The following is a 24,746-nucleotide window of genomic DNA, read 5'->3' on the forward strand; positions in this document are numbered from 1 at the left end:
CAATCACAGTACATGCACCACTGCATACGTGGACCTGTCACTGAAATGGAAGAAGTGCCACCTGAATGGGCAGATAACACCACACACTGGATCCCCTATACCTCCAAATTAATCACTGGGTCATAATAATGACATGGGATTAACTTTCACCTTCGCAAAAGATAATTTATCCACAGTTAGAAATTTTGCTGACATTGTTGGAGTTAAAAATTATATTTCCCTTCTAAAATATTTCTAAAATTCCCAATTCAGGAGAAAGAGTCTTCAGAGCAGTGTAAACTCAGTAAGTGGAAGACAGCCCAACTTTACAGTGACGTGTCAGTATATCAATAATAAATATCTGATGTAAAAATATGCTAGATATTGGTACACCTCACCCTGGAATACCAGGAAGCAATTCTGTGCAACAGAAGTCTCATGCTTTGAAACAGGATTATTGCTTGTAAGCATTGCCTATGTTTTAGTTCCTTTGTACAAAGGTTTTTAGCAGCAGAAGGCAAGACTAGATCTAACCTCCTCAATGAGTCTGTTGCATGTGCCTTTTTGATTGCTGGAGTCTTCCGTGCAGCTGCTGCCAAGGATGTTGATTTTGCTGCGCATGGAGCCTCATTGAACGCATCCGTGACTGCAAAGTATCACCCCTCTGAATTCCTGAATTAAAAAAAAAAATATTTAGTCTTTGTGTACAAAAAGAAGAATCGTGAACATTCATTTTCTCCCCCCCCCCCCCAGCATACTACATGACATGCCAATCAGTATACAGGCCCGGAGTGACAGTGTGCAATGGTGCAGCTCCTGCATGTTGTCACTGCTGCCCAGAATGGCTCTGACAGCAAGTAGGAGGGACCCCTTACACAATGCACTGTGGCACCTGCAGTACTTACCACACCACCACCAACCCTGTAGCTACGCCACTGACTAAGCATTGCAACATCTTAACTTAGGCTGTGAACAACTAGCAGGAAGCAAAAAAAGTACACTAAGGGCACACTAGACAATTATCTGAATGTTAAACTATCAATGGCCGGATCCCAAAGGATCTCCTCTATGGAGAACTCATGCAAGGAAAGCGCCCTACAGGTAGACCACAGCTGCGATACAAGGACCTCTGCAAGAGGGATCTGAAGGCCTTAGGAGTGGACCTCAACAGGTGAGAAACCCTGGCCTCTGAGCGGCCCGTTTGGAGGCAGGCTGTGCAGCATGGCCTTTCCCAGTTTAAAGAGACACTTGGCCAACAGACTGAGGCAAAGAGGCAAAGAAGGAAGGCCCATAGCCAGGGAGACACACCAGGGACAGGCTACACTTGCTCCCAGTGTGGAAGGGATTGTCACTCCCGAATTGGCCTTTTCAGCCACACTAGACGCTGTTCCAGAACCACCTTTCAGAGCGCGATACCATAGTCTTTCAAGACTGAAGGTTGCCAACAACAAACTATCAATATTACAGTGAATCATACTTAGCATTTTACAATGTTTTTTGAGTGTGCAAAATGCTTCGCCTGACGTATCTTATCTTACTACTTACAACATCCCCATATTGCAGTGGAAGGACTGCAAAGAAGTGGCTTGCCCAAGGCTACCCAGTGAGCTAATGGCAAGGGAAACAGTTGGACTGGGGGAGTCCTGAATTGCTGCTCAACCTCTTAAAGCTCAAGCCTATGCATGAATACTCAGAAGTAAGCCCCAGTGAATTACATGGGACTCACTCCCAGGTAAGTGTACAGGACTGCTGCCTTGGGCACCATGCAACACTAGCTCAACGTCAGTCCAATGCTCCATGATTTCCTGAGTTTACTTCTGCTCTAGGAGGCATCATCAATACCACAAAGAACTTTTTGCTAAGGTTTCTTCCATAATGTTACTGGCAATTTATAGCAAGAAAAACATTGTAAGAGGTGAGTTATGATAACTAAAAGAAGTCAAGCATGCTGAAGGATTCTGGGTGAACTCTGAGGGCAAGACCTTGAGCTGTGACATGGCCCCTTGGGTTGGACTGGCACCACAGAAACAGCACCATGTTAATGGTCAGCATTGTCAGCTCTCAAACTGTGGTCCACTTCTGGGGCCAAAGACCTACCCTCCACACCCATCCACCCAGCCTCCAAAAAAGGTAGTTGATGCTACCCGTACAAACAGAACAAGCTCTTGGACATACAGACTTTTTTTGTTCAGTAACGCACACACCACCTGGTGCATGCTAGAATGTTTGGCTCAATTCCTAATGTTTTTGCTGTAGTAAACTAAGGGCCCAATCCTATCCAATTTTCCAGCCCCGGTGCAGCCGCAATGCAGCCCCATGGTAAGGGAACAAATGTTTCCATACCTTAAGGAGGCTCTCCTGTGACTGCTGCCACACCACAAGATGCAGTGCATGCTCCACTGGCACAGCTGCACGGGCACTGGAAAATTGGGTACGATTGGGCCCTAACATGGCTCACTTACTGGAATGAGATCTAGGCAAGTTTTTGCAAAAGGGCTACACATAATAAAAGCTAAGCAAACTATGCTTTGAAAAAGATTGCTATGAGTCAGATAAGAATAGCTCGAAATAAGGTAAGAAGAGAACAAACCAGAAAGAACATGTTAGCATTCAACTGTAGAATTTGATACTGTACTCTACTTTGATGAAACTTTGTAGAATTTGATACTATACTCTAGAGCAGGGGTGTCCAAAGATTTTGGCAGGAGGGCCACATCATCTCTCTGACACTATGTTGGGGGCCAGGGAAAAAAATAATTAATTTACATTTCAAATTTGAATAAATTTACATAAATGAATATACTAGAGATGGAACTTATAAAAATGAATGAAGGTCTTGCAGTAGCTCAAGACCTATAAAAGGCCTTGCACAAAGCAAGGCCAGTCTTTCCCTTGCTGCCACTGCTGCATCACAGACATGAAACAGCAAGTAGTGGAGGGAGCCCTCATCCCACAGCTCAGGTGAGAGGTCAAACAGTCATCCTCACACTGAGAGTAGTTGCTTCAGGCCAGCATGGGCTCCAGAAAGTCTCCGGAGGGCCAGAGGCTCATTGGAGACTGGGGGCTTCCCGCGGGTTGGGAGCCCCCAAGGGCCGCAAGTGGCCCCCGGGCCGGGGTTTGGGCACCCCTGCTCTAGAGCAGTGGTTCTCAGATGTTCAGCACCGGGACCCACTTTTTTAGAATGAGAATCTGTCAGGACCCACCGGAAGTGATCTTATGACTGGAAGTGACATCATCAAGCAGAAAATTTTTTAACAATCTGAGGCTGCAATCCTGCCCACACTTATTCAGGAGTAAGTCCCATTTCCCATCATTGTTAAAAGCATATTCATAGTAGTCTGTTAAAAGTACAGTATTCATAGTAGTCTGTTAAAAGTACAGAGCTGTAACATTTTCCCAGATGCAGTCACCTACCATGGTAGCATCAAGTGTAATATATTAAAATAAAATATTGAAATGAATGCAGATCCACCTGAAATTGGCTCGCGACCCACCTAGTGGGTCCCAAGCCACAGTTTGAGAAACACTGCTCTAGAGTGTATCTTTATTGCATGTGTATTAGTGATTCAGTGTATTTTTAAGGTATGTAATCTAAATGGGAGTAAACCAACTTTAAAAAAAAATTTTTTTTGCATAGGTGAGCAAGAGACCATTTCTAGGTCAGTGGGGTGAGACAGGGACAAAGCCTTCTAGGATAAGGAGACTTTGAAGAGTCAAAAAGAAATGCCTCTTGGATACTCTCCAAAGAGCCTTACGGTTTTCACAGTGAGGCCCTTCCCAGCCTTGGCATCGACACCAGTAGCTGCCATTCTGAGGAACACACACACCATCATTTATGCAGGGGTTGGGCTTGCAGATATTCACTGGTCTCTTCGCCTCTGTAACAGACAAAGCACAGGTAGCACAGCAGGCTACATTGACCATCGGTGCAAAAAAGGAACCACTGTAATTCTTGGAAGCTAAGCAGGATCAGGCCTGGTTAGTACTTGGATGGGAGACAGCCTGGGAATACCAGGTGCTGTAGGCTTATACCATAGTCTTTCGAGACTGAAGGTTGCCAACCATTTTGATTAGTGCAGACAGGTGAAAATCAATGAACACATCTCCTCAGACTGCGAAAATTGCTTAAGGAAGGAGAGCCTTGCTCCTGTAACAAACCACTAGATCTTGCTCTAAAGCTTCCATCTGACCCCATTTGTCCATTAAAACCAGCTCACAAAAAAGAGCTGGAAAAAGCTTTTCATTGTTGTAAGGACATCAGAATACTGCTTCAGGCCTTATTTACAGTCAACTCCTCAACCAACAATTAATGCGTCTATTCTAAGGCATCCCAGTTGTGTCATCACATTCTCTTCCTTCCCACACAAGATCTGGCAGTATATCAAGCCTCAACCATTAAATAAATAGTTAAGCTACATTAGTTTAGAAGTCTACAAGCTCATTCCTGTGGGTTCTGCTTTGGAAACAAACCACGCTGACCCTTGGAAGAGCAGTTAGTCATTCGGACTGTAACCACAAACAATTCCTGTTTGAAGTGTGGGTTTTAGGACACACGGCTAATCTAGGATCAACAATGTATTATTAAAAGATGAAACACAGATCATTTGGGACTTCTTTGATCTCAGAAACTTTCAAAAGATTTGGGTAACTATTTGAAGGTGGTTAATGCTAGGGAAGAACTTCAAAGATGATAAAAAGAGGTAACATCTGATTTTTTGGTAGTATCACAGCTATTACAAAAAGCGTCTTCCTTTTTCTTATGCGATGAGCTTGACTACAAACAGACCTGAAATAAACTGCAAGTTCAGATTCAAAAAGAGAATTTGACTGCCTGGTCAAAAGAGCAAATATTCAACAAGTACTAAAAATGTCCTGCAATTCCAAGCATCTCCATACTGGGTCACTTCTTGGTGCACTGATATTCAGTGCCTTGTTTGCATGATATTTACGTGTGTTTTTTTAAATTATTTGCTCTGCAATATACATATTTCTAGGGACAACTATAAAATTTAAATGATGTTGCTGAACTTTTAAAAAACAGCATTAAAACTGGCAGAATAAAACAGTAAATAAAAGTAACATAAAAAAAAACTTTCAACCAGAGTTAAAGGCTTGGAAAATAGAAAGGTCTTTGGCACTGAACAGATACTGAAGCATGTGTCAGGTGAGCCTCCCTGGGGAGAGGGTGTTCCACAGGCAAGCTACTAAGATGGCTCTCTGCTGGCAAGCTACTAAGGTGGCTCTCTAAGTAGTTGCCATCTGCTTCATCTTGGAATGTAGCACCACACTAAAGGGTTTGCAAACTGCATGACTACTACCACTGATGCACAGGGTGGTCAGATGCAGAGGAAGAGAACTATTCATTTAGCAATCAACCAGCAGAAAGGATTTCAGAAGGTCCCTCCTTCTATGCAATTGTTAAAAGCAAATTGCCCGTCTTCTTTTGCATCAGGATATCCTACTCGTAGTCATTACAGGAAAGTAACTCTAGTTCCAGAAAGCTAGAAATGAATTCTTAAGTGTGACCATACTAGGCACCTGCACATTTTCTGATGCTAAGATATGAGAATGAAAGATATGAGAATTAAACGGCTTACCGTCACATATTCTTTCCACAATAAGGTCTGCAATATCTTTTAGCTCTTCAAAAGAGGAAATCCTCAGCAGATTGTTGTGAGAGCCTGCAATCCTCAGTAATGGATCCACTTTGACATGCCCTAGCCCAATGACAAGCAGTGATAAGTCATTACGAAGCTGTTGAGCAGGGACAATGGCATCCTCCACGCCAGTCCCTCCTGTTATCACAACCACAACCTTCCTTACGCCAGGCCTTGCCCCTTTCTGGACAGTCATGACATCATCATAAATATGCAACAAGGTGCTGCCAACTGAGGCAGAGCCACCCCCAAAGGGGGTTCGGTTGATAGCTGCCTGCAGAGCTGAACTAGAAACGTGTGCATCCAGACCAAACACAGTGCGGGGCCTTTTGCCGTAGGCCACGAGACCGAACTGCGTCAAGTCCCGATTGATGTCAAACTGGAGAGAGAGATTGCTGACAAAACTTTTCAACTGGATGAAATTTCCTCTTCCAATAGAAGCTGAGGAATCCAAAGCAAACACCAAATCCAAGGGCTGAGATGGGCATCCTAAGGAAGGAAGAGGCATACCTTACACTTTGGAGGAAAAAAAAAATATAAAAGAAAAAGAATATTATTTACATAAGGTTGCTTGTTTTAAAAACTGACATTACCCTGAGCTAGGAGATAATAAATTCAGAAAAGTAGACATGGTTGGGGTTGGCCACCTGGGTCCTGGCCAGAGGCCATCAAAGGGCCCATTGCCAACCCATGAGACCCTAGTGAAAAAAAGATGACAGCTGCTGAGAACTGTTCCGAGATGCTGCCACTATTGTCACCACTATGAAAAGCCTCCCCCAAACCTTTGTGGGAGCTTATCATAACAGTGGTGGCTTAGAGCATCCTTCAGCAGCCATGCTGGCATTAACCATTTTTGGTAACCAATAATGCAGTGTCATCACCCACCATTGTATCCTGGAGATAAAAAGGGCATTGCATTATAAGCAGCAAACAGGGATGGTGTATGTCTGCATTGCTGCCAAACAGACCTCCAAGCCACTGCTGCCACTAAAGTAAGACTCCACAAGGCTTTGTGAGAAGTTCACCTTGACAGTGGCCATAGCAACAGCCCGGATTGCTCTTTGATAGCTCTACTTGTACCCACCACCCTTGTTCTACCTGTAATGCAGTGGCCTTGTGCCTTTCACTGTGTCTAGTGACACAACAGTGAGGACATTGCATTAAAGGTAAACAAAGATAGCAGGTGCCAACACAGCTACTTCTGCACACCTAAGTGGGGGGGGAGTTCAGTTAACAGAAGGCCCCCATGGACTTGGAGCTGGCACAGCATCACAGTATAACAAAAGTTTGAACTGCAGAGATTGTAGTGTACCTAGATAGTGAGCAAGCAATATAGTGAGGCGCAACATTACTTCTGTTCCAAAATAATTAACCAATAGAAAGCCAACTTTGCTGGAATATAAAAGCTATTAACTACTATCCTATTTAGAAAATTAAATGCGTTTTATCTTTTGAAAAGGCACAGATTAAAAAATTTGAACCCAATCTTCCCAACCCATAACTAACAACAGCTTACCAAAATAAGTAGCACCTTATCAGGTGGTTTTAATTATTAGGTTGGATACAAGATTATTTAGCATTATGGGGGGCCCCTTGGTATCCACAGGGGATCCGTTGTCAGACCCCCCACAGATGCCAAATTTTGCAGATAATTAAATCAGCAGTCGGCTCCATCAATCTGCCACATCGGAGGGAAACTGGAAGTGATGTTTTTATGCCACATAAGGTATTCTGAGGCCTGGAGAAGCCCATGGAAGGTTTCCTTGGGCCTCAGAATGCCTTATATGGCATAAAAGCGTCACTTCTGGTTTCCTTCGGGAAATCAGGAGTAGCATTTTTTCGGTCAAAAAGGCCATTCTGAAGCCTGCAGAGGCAGTGGGCGGACATCCACTTTCTTTGCGTGCTTCAGAAAGCCCTCCTGAGGCAACTGGAGCACAGCTCTGGTTACCTCCAGAGGGCTCAGGTTGGGCCAAGTCAGGCTCCACATGGGTCCCAGGGGACCCGCATTGAGCCAGATCCCCAGATGAATAATCTGTGGATATGGAGGCCCCACCTGTACTTCATTGCAAACCTTGATGAACATTATTGAAAGGTGACGCCCATGTTCATCACACATCTACAAATATGGAAGAGAACATGCCTCCTACAATAGTCTACTTAAACGGGAATAACAACCAGTGGTAGACACGGACATACTATTTAGTACTGCATCCTTACCTAGGCTATCTATGCTGCATATTTTTTTCTGCAGATCAGGGATCTTGTTGAATAGATCTTGTGGGGTTGAATAGACAATCGTCCTCTTGGGATTCCCTGTAACTTCATCTAATTCTGCTCTTAAAAATTCACTGCCAATTCCAATCAGGAAGACATCTTGGCCTCTGGTGTATTTTGCTGCTTCCACCACTGAATCCTGAGCATGTGAATCTGTCAGCAAGACGATCACTTGTGGGAGGACTTGAGACACATCAGCAAAAACTGGTGCTTTCTTAAACCCATGTTGCACAATGTACCGTAAAGCTTTGCCAGTCAAGGTGTTCCCGCCACTGAATTGCATGGAATCGATGCCCTTCACCAGACTGAGCACATCACTATAATCCCCAACTCTGATGGCCATCTTGACATTGTCGCTGTATTGGGCCACAATCACATTCCCGGAACTCTCTCTATGCCACACTGCCTGGAGAAACCTTTTCAGGAAAGCTTTATATCGCAAGAATCCTTCCAGGGTGGTGCTGGATGAACTGTCCACAAGAAAAAGAAGATCCACACTGCATTCCAGGCTCAGCTTAGGTGCTGGGGGAAAAAGATACCCCAAAATGTTAAGAACTCCAGTTGAAAGCAGAATTAAATACTGCTTGACATCTGTTGACATCATTAAACTATAATCATTTAAGGCTGTAAACTTCTAATTTCAAAAGTAGTTGCTCCAAGGAAGGGGTTTGTGTTGTTGCTGGGATCAGATTAATTATATATTTGAAAATAATTACACCATTTAAATACAGAAATCTCCCTGGTTCAGTGGATCACTGCTGCCCACAGGAAAATAGGGAGGTACCATGCAATCCTGAGTCTTTGTTCCTAACCTCACTATGAGCAGAATCCCGGGAACTAAAGTAACAAGTAAATATGCCCTGAGATTAAAAGCAAAAATGAATTACTTGATTTGTGTCTTGATAGAAATTCCAACAGAAATAGTCGTTGGCCTCTTTAGAAATCCCCTGTGTGCACATGTTAAGATTCTTATAAGACAGATCAGTCTTCTGAACATAACAGAATTGCGTTTTTGTATGCTACAAAATGTCACTGATGGATTTATTCATCTATTATCTTTCTCCAGGCATAATTACTATAAATGTCTGCTAAGTGACATAAAATGAATGACTTTTTTTTTTCTTTTGGGGGGTAAGATAAAAAAGATCTTTAAAAGAGAGCAAAAGCACGTGCATGCACATACGTTCTTGGCATTTCTTATTAAACCACCTCCAAAATTATTTTGTTTGTAGCCACAGAGTCATCAATCCTTTCAGTGCATGGAAGAAGGTCAAAAAAATTTCAGGAACTTTTAAAACCTGTTCCTAAATATATCCTTATTTACAAATAACTTACATCCCAGTGGATGCGCTTAGGTTCACAATCACAATCACCAATAGGAAGAATGAACAAACAATGACTCCAAGGGTCCCATCCTATTCAACTATCCAGCACTGACTTAGCCGCAAATGCAGTTGTTCCCTTACCTTGAGGAGGCCTCCATGAATGATTCCCCTCCGCAAGACACATCTCACGGCATGGCTGCGTCAGTGCTGGAAAGTTGGGTAGGACTGGGCCCCAAAACAAAAAAGGTAACACCTTTCAACAATTTTCTCTCCCTCTTCTTCCCCATAATAGAACACAAAACGGACAACTAGTGCTGTCGTAGGAGGAACAGCGCTGTTGATATTTCTGATGCATTAAAATCCAGAGCACTAGTGCATAAGCTGAAAAGACATACCACAATTGACATCTCCTCCAAATCCAACTGGGCAAACACAGTGGTATCCTTCTAGTCCCTGCTGAATGCATGTCCCTCCATTCTGACAAGGATAGGAACCACAAGGATCTAAAAACCAGGAAATAAACACAAAAGGAATGGGTCTATTCATTTTTTTTAATCAAGCAGTGTTCTGCCATTTTTTTAAGTTATAAGCAAGTCTGGGTGCTAGGAAAGCTAAATCCCATGTTATGCAATATCTCATTGGTGTAATTCGCCCCAATATGTTGTCTACAGCCATTGTATTCTTGTCATTTAGATAAGCAAAATGACCTCTGGAAAGCTACTTATTTTATTTATTTAAAGGACTCTAAGTCATCTCATACTTAAGATGAAAAATTACAACAGATGACAAAGAACATTAACATTCTTATAATCCTAATCAAATTTAGTTAGAAAAAGGTCCTAGTGATTATGAAACACATGTGGTATAATGTACAGTGTCTTCTGAGAAAAAGGAGAGACCTGGATTCAAATCAGTAAGTTTCAGAAACCTACCTGGGCACGTGGTTCGGTAACATCTAGAAGGATATGTGATGAAAGTGTTCGTCCAGCTTTAAATAAAAAAGTCAATTTAAAAAATAACATTGTGATAAACTGGCATTTAAAAGGCTATGAAATACAGAAAGAAGTAAGAATGAAGCTAAAATGTTAAAGCAGCAATCTTGTGTTACTTGCTTGGGAGTGAGACCTAACCCAAAAATCTGCTTTAGAAGATAATTATTTGGAGCAGATAACAGAAAGGAAAGCAGTGCTTACCCCTCTCCCTGCCACTAATCCTTCCACCACAGTTGTGTACCACTCACACAAAGTTGTAAATGCATGCTTGTGGAGGCAAACGTACAAACAAATGGAGTGGTAACTGTAGTGCTTAAAGAACTGCAGCAGAAATAATGTCTAGAAATAAGAAATCTATCAGTAACAATCTAGCTATTAAATCTGTTGAAATTTTTTAGATGCAAAAGTTTTGAACATGTGTACGTACTGTCTGCACAAGGGTTGGAAAATCAAAGCTGTATCAGTCACTAAGGGCACAATCCTATCCTGCACTGGAACAGGCAAGCCAGGAGGCTTGCGCTGTATCCAGCACAGGATAGGGGAGAAAAGCAGCTCAGCCAGAGGCAAGGGGAAACTTTTCTCCTTACCTCTGGGAAAGGTGCCCTTTCCCCTATGGGTCTCCTCAGACTTGCACCACCTCTTAAGGTGGCACAAGTCTGAGGAGAGCGGAGTGGCTTGAAGCCATCATGTGGTGGCCACAATTCATTCCACACCTCCATGACCTGTCAGTCTATGAGTCCAACTAATCAGATATTAGATTAGTGGGGTCATTTGCCTCTTTCCACCCTCTCCACTGTTCCTCCTCCTCCCACTCCTTGAATTAGAAAAGAATGAGAAAAGGAAGTCTCTGAGGCTCGAGGCCACTACTCTCGTTTGCTCCACATATTCTCTTCCACTCCACCCTCTTTCTTTCCAATCCAACAAGTGTGAATAACTGAAACAGCTCATCAGAAAGTAAGAGAGATGGGCACCACTTGGCATGACATCACAACTGCCAGGACTGGGCCAGCTCTATGCACCTCCCTTTCCTCCAGCAACCCCCCCAAATTTGCTGCAGTTTCCAAGAAACACAGTTTCCAAATCAGAAGTTCTCTAAGTACATTCATGTAAAATTTATTCGTTTGAAGTTCATCCTAACTTCATAATTTTGTTTGCCTGGTCACAAAGTTATTTTTTCTCTTCTAGGTCAGTGGATCACTTGCTATGCTAGGTCTAATTCCCAGATTTTTCTCTTGGGTGTGCCTGTTATCATCAGCCTGCTTGTTTCCACAATTAGTTCCTAAGATAGAGAAGAGCAGAATTTCTATTAGAGGAGGAAAAAAGGAGAAAAAAGTGAAAGGAAATACCACATCCTTTCAGAGCACCTTAGATGCAGAAACAAAACCAAAATAAAAGGGCACAAATATATTTTTTTCCTTTCTAGGCCCCTTCTAAAACACTTCCACTTAGTGTACAAGCCACCCTTACACAGATTTTAACATATTTCTAGTTCCTTTACAGACATTTTAAATGCTCTCACATAGTATTATTCAGCTTGATCTTCATTTCAGCATGAGTAGGGTTTTGTGTGAGTTTTTTTACTTAGTCTACTGCCACTGAGCTGACAATATACCTCTGTGTTAGGAATCTTCAAGTTTAAAATCAGCTGCAATATGAGCAGGGGCTATTTCCTGCCAGCGACTGAGGCATTACCCTATATCAGTGACAATCTTATAGCACTGTCAAAGGAGTAAGACAGAGAGGAAGTGTTTATTCCAACCACGAGGCATGAAAAACATCCGGAGAGACCTCCGTTACATGCTAGGGCCAGCTGTGAGCTCTGGGTCTAGTTATTTTTCTATTACAAGGAAAGTAATCCAGTGTGACACTATATGAAATGCATCAATACAAAGCCAAGACCTAGTCTGAATCCACACCACTGCAGGAAAACTGAGCTAAGAGAAGCTATGTTAATTTTTTCTGCTTTCCCCCTGACTTAAATCATAACCTCAGGCAAATCTCTTTGCTTCTCTGTGCCTCCATTTTGCATCCCTGCCTTACTTCTTTTGTTGTTGCATGGGAGGAAGAAGGAACTGAGACATGTTGCCAAATCCACTTTCTCCTGACTAATTCTTTTGGTACATTTCCTAATTAATACTTTTTCTTCTGTAGATTTCCATGTTCTTCATCCCCTGTAATCGATCTTACTAGGTTTGATAATATATGCACAATTCTTACATCATTGGGATATGGATTAGTATTAGTAAGGGGTCTGCAATACCTTTTGGATGAGGACAGATAGGTTTTTAATGGTTTGTCAGTGTGATGTTGTCATGTTGCATTTGTCCTTCTCTTAAAATATATTCGTTGATGTATGAGTGGATGGGTGAATGAATGAAAGATGACAACATGAGCTCTGTTCCATGTAAGAGATCTGTGCTGCTGCACAGATGTAGCTACATGGCTGTACCTCTGGATTACATACGTCATCACGAAACATCTGGGTCACTGAGCTCTGAACTTACAGGGAAAGTGGGCATAAAATAAATGAAGGGTTTGCTTCTCTCTAGCCACACTGAAGCTTTAGGGGCAAACCATGAGTGTTAGACTCACTTGTAGAAAGGGCAGAGTGAAGTGCGCACGGCATTATTGCTCTTTGACCCCTTCCAACAGAAATAGTTTCCAACCAGCTCTTTTACTCTCTTGAGGGTTTTCTGCTCACAAGGGTGAGATTCAGCCCTGCAGCCTGTTGCAAGAAAAGAATAATCTTGGAATTAACTTTCATAATGAAAGAGTGGAAGTTTAACCAAACCAAAGAATGACTACGTATCTTGTTCCCCTATGAAACTATTCCCATTTTTAAACCTTTTAAACTCAACAACTCAGCCCTGACAGCCATTACAGTCAAGATGGTGTAATGTTTGTGGTGTCGGACTTAGGCCCAGAAGATCTAGGTTCAAATCCCCACTCAGCCATGAAGCTTCCTGGGTGATCTTGAGCCAGTCATTGTCTCTCAGCCTAATTGACCTCACAGGGTTGTTGTGAGGACAAAAGAAGGGAAGGAACCATGTATGCCACTCTGTGATCCTTGGAGGAAAGGTGGTATAGAACTGTGGAAAATAAATTCCTTTTGTAATTTGCACCTGATCTTGCCAATAGTATTAAGATGCATGTCTTTGGTTATTCTCTAGCCACTTCTCTACACAGATTTTGAACTCTGAACCCAAGTAGGGAATTTTCAGCTGCTATCCTGGAGTCTTAGCCTGCCTGCTTCTATAGCGGCTCCACAGAACCAAGCAGTGAGTGTCTGCAAGTGTAGCTCCTTCCATTCTGGTGTTCTAATGGTCTCTTCTTTAGCCACCCTTCTGTGTTGCCTGATGTGGCAAAGAACTAGAGTCCTGCTGGCTACAGCTTCCAAACATAAAGTGTCTTGACTATAAACACAGTAAAAATAAAAAATAAAAAATAAAAATTAAAAAAAGGTCACCACCTAACAACCCTGGAAGCAACTTTGACACATGAAAGTGTGACTCTTTCCTTAATCAACAAACTTTCATCTATTCCTCCCACCTCCTAACAGAGAGAATGTGTCAGATTAAACATGTAGGCTTCAAAGAGAAGGAAATAAGGCATCATATCTGCATGTAGAAAAGGTCAGCTGGAAAGCTGGTAGCCAGTGGCATAGCTAAGGCATAGCCAGGCAACAAGCTTTAGGGGGGCAACAAGCTGACCTTGACACTAGTGATCAAAATTGTGAAAACCTTAGTATGTATGAATAATAACACCATCAAGTTAAATATCATTGGAAAGATAATTTAATGCAGAATGCAATGAAACAAATGACATTGAAATATTTGTATTCTATCAAATGTTATGGCCAATTAACCAGAAAATGAAAACACAACTGCCTTATGGAACAAAAAGTGGATTTTCTTAACTCAAAACCGATCTATGACACTGATTGTGCTGAGAACCAATGAGATGTTATGATACAGCAGGAAACCAACAAGTCAGCTCTCATTTCCATGTATTATAATACAGTTATCTCTGCTGAGTAAAGAGACAATTTTTGAAATGGTGCTCTTCTTATATTTAGCAGAGGGAGAATAACCGTCCCTCTTCACCCCAGCACAGTGTCTCTAACCAATAAGAGGCATACGCTTTATTTAATGAATTAAATTTGATTTTTGTCATGGGGGGGGGGTGCTAAAAAATCTTCTTTGACCCCAAGTAGCAGATAGATGCCTTAGCTATGCCACTGACTGGGAGAGGAAGCAGAGCAAGTGGGTGGCAAGCTGCTGGGAAGAGGAGGTGGGTCCCCCCCCCCATTTTTACTTTTTAAAAAATCCAAGCATGGTGTCACTTCTGGTTGTGATTTCATTTCCAGGGCATCATTAGTTATGCTACTGTGGTAGCCCCTAAAATATACATGGCAAGGTTTGTTTCATCGGTGCACAAACAACACCTTCAGGGTTACCTAGAAATGCGGCACTGCAGACTGAAGTCCTAGTGAGCGTAGTATAGAAGCCATTGGAGGCATCGGCAGCATCTTCAGCAAAGAGCACGTGCCATTCCGTTGGCTCACTGGCCAGCACATGCAGTTCTTCCCATCTGGTCAGAAATAATTCAGTATGGTGGACGAAGCATAGTCGTAAATGAATAGAAATATTCATAATTAATATGATACTATTTAATAGAACATTAGGGGTAAGTATGTGTGTACACAGCAGAATTAAAGTGGCTTATGCTATTACAGCAGCCATCAGTTTTCTATTCTTAAACACTGCTTCCTACATTTGTCAAAATGTTCTCCGATACTCAGCCTCACCACTATGCCTCCATACATAGATCTTTGCATACGTGCAAGTGTACAAGTAAGAATTCTAGCTTTCCTTACATGGTCACTTCAAGTGCTCAGAGTTCTTCCCAGCAACGAAACTATGGGCTTGTTCTCACCTAACTCTCATCTCCATTCAGACCTGCCCACCTCAATTTCATCTCATGTCCACCTCAACTTTTTCTCCTTCGAATCATTGGTTCCATTCCCAACTGCAATGGATCAAAGTTAACTCACCTTGGGAAGCTGACCCCCACTGAAAACACAGTAATGCCCCTTTCTTTCAACTGCTTAGCTGGTATCACCACATTGCTCTGAGATCTCCCATCAGTTAGGATGATAAGGAGCTGGGCTGCCAGCAGGTTTCGACCCCCACGGAATCCTTTCCGAAGAACATATTTCAGAGCAAGTCCCGTTTCTGTTCTCCCACCTCTGAGGCAAGCAGGAGAAGAATTAGGAGAGGTAAAGGCATTAATATTGCTCTGCTTAATTTCTATTAGAACTTCTTTCTTTCTCTCAGGATCTATACTAGAATATAAGTTTATGTGATGAAGTGCATTGTTGTGGGTAGCAACAGGTTTTTCTTTAAATATACTTTACTACAGTTATTTCATCTATTCTATAAAGTAAATGAAAAACATATACTAGTATTAAACTTGTAAAGGATACGCTACATATCATGCTATTACCTTAACCTATAGCAGTAAGTTAAGATAGTAGCATGGTACGTAGTTCATTCTTACTGATAGTGGGTTATTCTGCTTAGTCAGTGGATGAGACAACAAAGAACTTAGCAAAAAATACTTTGAAGTGGTGACTATTATTATTATTATTATTATTAATAAGAATATTTATGTACTGCTTTTCAACGAAAAGTTCACAAAGCTGTTTACAGAGAAAATCAAATAACTAACGGTTCCCTGTCCCAAAAGGGCTCACAATCTAAAAAGCCCAGACCAAATCTGCTGCCCCTTACTTCCTACTTCCTGTGCTTTTTTTCATACTACATCCCCCAACAAGCAGAGCTTCTGCTCCATTGCTTGCAAAAAAAAACAAACAACTCTACATAAGAAAAACAAGATAGGTGCATGTTGGTGGGCCACAAGATATGGAGGTCCACAGAAAAACCACCAGAAATTTATAATTGCAAACGCACCATTTTTAAACGGAGACTGGTTACACATTCTGCTAAGATTCAAGTGACAAGATACAAGTTATACAAGTATAAGCGCTATGATTCAGACTTTGGCTTCCAGGGACTACTGGGTGACAAAGATTTCTAAAGATCTATTATCCACTTGCAGGTGTAGTTTCCTCTTCTGCTCCCACACTTCATCTGCAACATCTGGGAAGAGTTCCACCCCAAGAGTCCCACACATTAATTGCAGTTCTTGGAAAAGGACTTGGATTTCAGTAATGATTCAGTTCGGTTCACGCAATATTTTGGCCATTACAGAGTTTTTATTACTGTGGGGAAATATAGAGGACAGCCAAAGAGCTTGGAGTGCAAGAAATATGAAGAACTCTGGAAAAAGCTAGATCAGTGGTTCCCAAACTGGTGGGTCATGACCCACCAGAGGAACTGGAAAGCATTGGCAGCAACACAATTGGGACACTGTGCTGCTGCCAGGGAGGGAAGGGTTGTTTACACATACCTGCGGGTGGCTAAGGCTCTCCAGTAGGTCTGGGGAGTTTGCAACCCCCTCCGCAGCCATCTTGGCAGGCTCAAAGACCTGGGAAAAAAAAAAAAAACACTTCCAGTTTTGTGATGAAAACAGGAAGTGTTTTCTTTTCTTTTTTACAGGTCTACAAAGGTGCTAGGAGAGCTGCTGAGAGGGTCGCAGGTTCTCCAGACCCTCCAGATTGCCTTTGCCACCCTCAGGTAAATGTAAACAATCCTCCCCTTCCTGGCAGCAGCATGATCGTCCCAATTGTGTTGCTGCCCCTCCTCTTCCCTGCAAAAACAGGGTTCCCAAGCTAGAAGCATTAAAAACAAGCTGGAACAAGGAGGACCAAATTCCTAACATAGCACATTCAAAATACGCTCACTCACCAGAGAAGTCATTATGTCTAGTGTAAGGGCATAGCCACAACCCAGGACACTATATGATTCAGAATGGTCTTATGGAACAAATTACAGACTTGTATGTAGAAGACCTACAGCACAATGTTATGCCCGTCTACTCAGAAGTAAGTTCCACTGAGTTTAAAGGGACTTACTTCCAACATGTGTTATAGGACTGCAGCGAAAGTCTTAAGTTCAAATTGTTTCTAATTCCCTCAGTTCTCCATCTCAAACATGGGACCTTGCACAGGCTAACGAATGACCAATGGGATGACACCTACAGGATTCAGCCCAGGTGATTTGTGACTAATCTGATCACACGTAACTTGAGATTTCAGAACAGGAATGTGTTTGACAAAATGCACAATGCCCTCGCAAGAATTAAATGCTGCTTTGAACTTTCAAGGACAACAAGCAGAGATGCTCTGCTTTCTGCTGCTCTTAGTTCTTCTTTGCTTGCTGAAGCCGCCTGCTTCCGACCAACAAGTTCTTGTTTGTCATGAGAAATTATTATTTTGCATGCTGATGCTCCACGCACATTCTGTGCAGTGACAGCTGGTTGCCTACCTGTACCTTCTGCTCATGGCAAATTAGACACTTTTATCCACAAGCAAACAACACGACAAGCAGGGTAGTCGTGAGGTTAGTGGAATTCCTCTATTCGGAGCCCTGCCTTTCTTGAAGTGGTAGCTGGAGTCCTAGATATTTCCACCATTGGTGTGTTTAAGCTTCTCATCTAAAAACAAGACACACTGCCAGACTGGAGGATGTTATCTCTGTTAATGCTGTCAGCATTCTTCTCTCCTCATTTAAGGAGTGTCAGCACACATTTAGGTTCCAAGTATTTAATACCATTTCATAGCTTCTGCTTTTACATTTCCACAATCAGAAGATAATTAGGGTATGTTTTTCATACCCTGATATCTCATGGGACATTAAGGGCTTGATCTAGTCCAGCTAGAAGCACTGAGCCTGCAAACTGAGGGATCTCCATAGGGCACAATGGACAATATTCATGTGTACAGAACACATGAATAGGGCCAGAGCACAAAAAAGAAATATAACTCGTGTTGGTTCACAGTTCACTTTATTTTGCCTCTGAAATGGTGTTAAACAATTTTCATCCCCACAGCCTGACCCCAAACATGTTCACTTGGAAACAAACCATATATTTTTTTTGGGATGGAATTAACGCCTGTTAGCCGTTTCAGGATTAAGGTATCCAAAAATGGCACTTATATCTGCAGACATTTTAAGCTAACTAAGGGCCCAATCCTATCCAACTTTCCAGCGCCGATGCAGCCACAATGCTACAAGGTAAAGGAACACATTTTCCCTTACCTTGAGGATACCTCTATGGCTGCTTCCTCACTTCAGAATGTAGTGCACACCTTGTTGGCATGGCTACATCAGCGCTGAAAAGTTGGATAGGGTTGGGACCCAAGAGTCCACAGTTACATTGAAATATACTGTGAAAAAAGTTTCACATAATCAGCAAATATACTGAATTAAATACAATGTTGTTTGTACAATAACTGAACTGGAAAGGGTCCAAATGTAAGAATACCAACAGGGATCTGCTGGAATGAACATATCCCTTTCCAAATATTTCTCTCTCTTTTGACTTCCTTTCACCATGAAGGGAACACAAAACACAAGAGCAAAACTTCCTATAAATAATCCTACCTGAAGGCCATCTTCTTGAGTTTGTTTTTTATCTCGTGTTTCGTGAAATATGCATCCAGGGGGAATTCTAAGTGTGGAGTACTGCTGAACTGTACTGCTCCCACTCGGACCTGAAAAGACAGTAAGCTGGGCTTTCTGACCAGATATATGACTTCCAGGCAGGGCCTTAATACTTAAAGGAAAGAAATTCAGCAATGCCCATTTTTCATCCCTATCCCAAATATGGCCATGACTCATATTGTTGTAACCAGCTCCCTCCCCCCGCCCCCCAGAACTTTACATTCTGGAAGGCTTCACCTGTGCTGGTGCCAGGTGGCACAAACGCCTGCACTGGCCCCACCACGATGGCCCTGCCTGCCCCAAGATGGTGCACCGGTCACTATCACTGCCACTGAGGGACACAGCCCAGTCAGGTGGTCCCTTGGATGGGCTTGGGCTCTAGGACAGGACCTGATATGGCTGAACCCAACACCACCTCTGTTCTAGGTTTCTCTACAAACTGATGACTTCTGGTCAAATTATGCTCTTGTTGTCTGTTACAGGGAATGCACCAGACCAGTGCGCTTACCTTCTCAGGACTGATGTCCAAGGCATCACAAAGCTTGATGGCTAAGTACTTTGACCTTTCAAAGCTTCCTTTGCCAATGCTATAGGATCCATCTAACAGGAACAAGATATCCACTGGGGCGGAACAATTCATTACTGGAAGAAATCAGAGGCGTTCTAGCACAACAGTAATCTCAAGAAGGCAGGTTGTGTTTGTGTGGGGGGAGGGGGAGAAAGGGAGAGGAAAGAAAAGTATGCGGAAGACATACAAATAAAGGCTAACACTTGGTCATTCTTTATCATAACATTAGCTAATTAAGGTCCAGAAGGGAAAAAGAATTCAAACTTGTACTTTACTAATGCACTCCATTCATGAAACAAAAATGTGTTAATTTGCTAATCTTTCCAATAGCAATCAATCAATAAAATAAATAAATTTTGTTAACTGAATGCTAAGTTGAAAAGTTATACGTACAAATTCCTAATAATAATATTCACTGTGAGTTGATTCAGATGACTGGCAGCTATGCTTTAGCTACTTAAAGATTATGACAGGGTGCCACCTCCAAGTAAGAGGTCCAGACCAGTATTACTGACACCACTCCAGCCACTCAGAAATCTAGGAAATTGGAGGAATGGCAAGTCTGGGCGTGTTGTGCAATGCTGCTGGGGATCCTGGGACTAAGTCCTGCACTCCCCCCACCATAAGAGCTACCACTGATACTGCAAAGTCAGCGGTCAGCCGGGTCATGCATACCCTCTGACAGTTTGGGCTTGCAACCAGTGACCAACCTGACCAAGCCCCAATGCCATCCCTGACATGGTCACATGATGTAAATGATTCTCTTTCCATGTAGTTACAGGTGTGAGTCTAAGGCCACAATCCTAACCAACTTTCCAGCACTAAGGACACTGCAACTCCAAGGTAAGGGAACAAACATTGCCTTACCTTGAAGAGGCCTCTGTGACTGCTCCCCAACTGCAGGATGCAGCACACGTTCTACTGGCACAACTATGCCAGTGCTAGAAAGTTGGTTAGGATTGCGCCCTAAGTCATCTTTTCAGCAGTTACTATACATAATTCTAGTCAGCAACTTTGAGTATCAAGCCTTACACACACTCTCTCTATCTCTTCCTCCCTCTCCTAAGCATCCTACGCGTACTACACATTTTCACTGGGAGAAAAGGCCACAGTCTCAGACAATTGCATCAGATTCTACATATAAAGAGAGGCTGCGATCCTGTTCTTTTTTTTTCTGGGAATAGGTCACATTGAAAACAATGGGATTTACTTTGCAGATATGCATAGGATTGGGCTGTTAGATAGGCAAGAGGCTTGCTTGGATTCACGTCTGCTTTACCAGTAGTATCTAGTGGTAAAGAAAGTAATATCCATTATTTGTAGTAGTTCTCCTGGACATTTAGTTCCTACATCATGAAAGGAGTGGAGGTTATATCTGCAATAGCTTCCATCCACTGCTGATTCATCATTAGTACTGCTTATACACCCAAAGAATCCTTTGTTTTCCAAAAACACATAAAGGCACAATGAGGGAATGCTGCAGAGCAAGGGATGTAGCCTCTCTCTTTGGATATTTAGGTAATAATTTATAATTATTGTATTATACCCTGCTTGAGGCCACTGAAGTTAATGACCATTAAAGTCTCTTGCAACACGAAGACTCTATTAAACTAACAGATCAGAGACCTGTGGTTTGACTGAAACAAAGTTTCACACAGTCAATTTCTAAGAAGCATTAGATTTTCCTGACACCATGTCCTGGTGTTACCTGAGCATGAACAAACTTGAGGGTGAACTAATTATAATTGCTACAACCATGTTATGTGCCAAGTTAGATACTACATGTTTTCACAGAGTCAGATTAAGGTTGTCCTTTCTCTTCACAGGGAGGGTCCTGTGAAAATATGCAAAGCACAAACAAGCCCTTGCAACTTCAGAGAAATTAAGGCTCAGTCACTGGAAAGAATCTGTGTCCCTGAAGCTGCATTTAAAAAGAATGGAGCAATGAATAGGGAATAGGAACACCAGAGACTAAGGGCTGCTTTTGACTGGACACAATCTGTTGACTGGACACAGCCTTAGCCGTCATAAGCTTCAGCTTATTCTAAGAGCTACAGCAAAGCCAGTGGGCAAAGTCAGACATGAATGTAGCAATTCTGTAAAGGCCAAACTACATTACAGAAGATGTTAAAGATGCACAATCTTTGGGATCTCCCAAGATTTCTGTTTCTACTTAAAAACATCAGGATCATCAGTTTGCCCCAACCAATCCTGTTTCTTCAGCTTTTTTCCCCTCAAGGAGATGGGCAGGAAGGGCTAATCTCAGGTCATTTGAGGCTGCAGCCTGGCTTCACCCACTCACCACAGATTCCTGTTTTTGACAAAAACCTAGAAAGATTTCCACATCTATCCATGGCATGAAACCCTTTGTGCTGGACCATACCCAAGGTTTTGAAACCAAAACTGGAACAGAAGAAGCAGCTTTCCCAGGTAGGAAGAAGATAATGTAGCCGACCTATAGAACCAGCAGCTAGTAGTGACTTAGTAGACAAGATTTATTTTAAAGTGGGCCCTGGACACATTCCACAGAGATTAGAATCAAGAATTTCCTGTAAAATAAAAGAACCATCTTCCAGAAGCTCTGATCTCCTTGGAGCTTTTCCCCACGTTTTGGTGCCTTCTCAAGGAATCACCCTTGGAAACCAAACTTAAGTATAAGCACATGCAAGTCAGTAAGACACGGCTGTGCATTGCCTGAAAGGTACATCCATTGTATCCATATGCCTGACCCATGAGGGGAGGTATATTTAAATCCCTCCCAAGTTACAATTTCATTACACAGAAGTAATCCTGAATGTTGGAAGACATCCAGACTTAGCAGCAGTGGACCTCCCCAGCCCCGTGCCTGGGGCAAAGGTCTGCAATGGCGCTCCCTGCGGCCTGCCGCCACCGCCCCTCAATCGAAAAGCCCCCCCCCTCACCTAAGGCTCATGGAGCCTCACACGACCTCCAACTGTGTTGGGAAAACCTCTGTGAGGTTTCCCAAAGCTTTAAACTATGCTTCCGGAAAACCAGAAGCACAGTTTCCACCCCTGTCGGAAAGAGAGAGGCTTCCGCAGGGTCAGAGAGACTTCCGCAGGGTCCAAGTGGCCAGTGCCTGGTGCTTTTACCCCATCTCATCTATGGGAAGTCCGCTGCTTAGGACCCAAACCTATCCAACTTTCCAATGCTGGTGCAACCACACTGTAGCCCTAAGGAAAGGGAACAAACATTCCCTTACCTGGAGGAGGCCTCTGTGACAGCCCCTCTACTGCAGGATGCAGCACATGCCCTGTTGGCACAGCTGCAACTGAGCTGGAAAACTGGATTTGATTTGGCCCTTTGACATTTCTACTTAGAAGCAATTTATGTGCTGAGCCTAACAGTTAAGATGCTGAAGAGGGACGTGTGAATTGGGAATAAAGAGAAAGTAGCAGATAAATCCAGATCTGCAGGGGAAAATAATAGATATTTTAGCACAAGAAATAAAAACTTACACTGGCCAGCTGCTGAAATTTTCTCAATGGTTTCCTGGCTGACATGTAGTTCTTGTATGCTCCATGATAGTAATGCTGCAGAACGAAATTGTTTCCAACGTGGTCAATCAGTTATTACCAAAGCACTGTAAGAAATTCTCTTCAAAGCATTTTGTAGGATGAGTGCCAGAAAACACTAAATGAAAACAAGGAGCATCTCTCCTTGGGAGAGGACAGATTGGTTTTCTTTCTCTTCAGGACAGGCATCCATTTAAAGTACCAAATGGCTCTACAGACAGGTGCCACACAGGTACTACTATGCTATTCCCAACCAGAGAGAGAGAGAGAGAGAGAGAGACAGAGAAGGAGCTTCGATTTAACTTTATAGAACACAACAGAATGGAGGTTATTTTATGGCTTCAATGCTGAAAATTTCCTTGCTTTATGCATGCTGAGAGTTGGGGAAAAAATGTATAATCTCATTGGTGAAGAAATCAATAAGAATATCATGGACTGTACAATAATATCAAAAATAACAAATTTTGCACATGTGAAAGAGGGAAGACAACAGATACTTTTTATTAACACTGGGCAAACTTTTTAGTAAAATTAAAAAAGAGGAATTAAAAAATTAAAGTTAAAAAATATCGTAGAAGCGGGAACTTTAATAAGCTGTACCTGCTGAAATTCCTTCCTCTACACAATTGTTAAAGGTCCAGGAGCCCTAACGTTGAAAGGTCACCCCTGAGCTACAACATCTCCAACAGATGACTGTTTATATCTAGCTTCTATTGGAAGACCTCCAGTGAGGGAGAACCCATTACCCGTAAAGGTAATTGGCTCCATCATCAAACAGCTCTTGCTGAAGTTTCTTCTAAGATTCAGCCAAAATCTGCACTCCTGTAATTTAAATCCCAAATCTTGATTATGGTATGTTTGGTTGGGCCATCTGAGCACATCTTGTTAAGGCTCTGTTGCTGTTCCTGCTGCTGTGGCAAACAGGAAGCAGAAGAACCAGTAGCAAGGAATGTTACGAGTAGAAATAACTCAGAAGAGTGTGAAACAGGATGACTGGGTTCCACATGATTCTAGATCCCATGCAGATGCAAGGATAGTGTATGCACCAATTCCTCGTTTGCTCTCCCAATCTCATGGCACGTCAAACTTCTGCTCATTGTTATTAGAAAAACAGCTTACCTAGGGAGTACAGGAAAATGCAAACAGAGTCAAACAGCAGCAAGGAGTTCATGATGACAGCACTGAGAGGGTAGAGAAAGGGAAATGTTACTTCTCCTAGAAGCCCTAAATAAATTCCTTTTGAAATAGGAATTTATCTGTTTTTATTACCAGCCACAACACCACAAGCTCTTACAGTATCTGCGAAGAGGTGCTGATATTTCAGTGGTCATTGAGGATGACAACTGGATTCAGCAAATCTGCATTTTGCTCTCCAAATCAGCTACATTTCTGTCTCCCGCTCCCTCATTAATTGATTCCACAATGCTCATAGTCCTGTTAACTCCAGCTAGTCTTCTGAATTTTAGAGAAGCCTTTATTCTGTAAAAGAAATAAACTTACAAGTAGTATCCTCATTGCAAAATTTAGGTTGATTCTCTGATCCAGAGATCATTGCGGATCATTGGACGGGCATCTGTTTGCAAAATTCCAGATCTCTTGATTGATTTTTTTTCTTTAATCAAACAAGGAATTGGTACTTGGATGGCTCCTAAGATCTGTGCTTTTCTGTGCAAGGTGTATATGTGATTATACATGTTGGAGCTTTCAATTTTCTTTCAAAATTCTGACTGCCATAAAGAAAAGAGTAATCGAATGCATGAGGGTGCATGCCAGCTGGCACTAATATATGGC

At 42.4% G+C, this 24,746-nt stretch overlaps 1 protein-coding gene across 1 annotated transcript; it reads right to left on the reverse strand.

Annotated features, from left to right (window-relative positions):
- Nucleotides 1-517: 517 nt before the first annotated feature.
- VWA2 (von Willebrand factor A domain containing 2) lies at nt 518-24,507 on the reverse strand. The gene is made up of 13 exons (XM_066621457.1): nt 24,456-24,507; nt 22,899-22,973; nt 19,363-19,496; nt 18,795-18,904; nt 15,281-15,475; nt 14,684-14,817; nt 12,820-12,952; nt 10,168-10,223; nt 9,631-9,738; nt 7,854-8,432; nt 5,577-6,125; nt 3,735-3,857; nt 518-651 (listed from the first exon to the last, which is right to left on the reverse strand). Exons 1-13 carry the CDS (start codon nt 24,505-24,507, stop codon nt 518-520), a joined length of 2,382 nt encoding a protein of 793 aa, XP_066477554.1.
- Between the last annotated feature and the right edge of the window lie 239 nt (nt 24,508-24,746).

This window comes from Tiliqua scincoides, chromosome 3, assembly GCF_035046505.1.
Source record: "Tiliqua scincoides isolate rTilSci1 chromosome 3, rTilSci1.hap2, whole genome shotgun sequence".
In the NCBI taxonomy this organism is placed as follows: domain Eukaryota; kingdom Metazoa; phylum Chordata; class Lepidosauria; order Squamata; family Scincidae; genus Tiliqua; species Tiliqua scincoides.

What these genes read in the sequence shown, in the direction of transcription:
- VWA2 (XM_066621457.1), bottom strand. Translation starts at nt 24,507, where the DNA reads ATGATCTCTGGATCAGAGAATCAACCTAAATTTTGCAATGAGGATACT. An exon ending in CTCAAGAAGATGGCCTTCAG is followed by an intron (nt 15,476 to 18,794) that starts GTAGGATTATTT and finishes TGCTTGCCTCAG; the next exon opens with AGGTGGGAGAACAGAAACGG. An exon ending in TGTGGAAAGAATATGTGACG is followed by an intron (nt 3,858 to 5,576) that starts GTAAGCCGTTTA and finishes TGTCTGTTACAG; the next exon opens with AGGCGAAGAGACCAGTGAAT.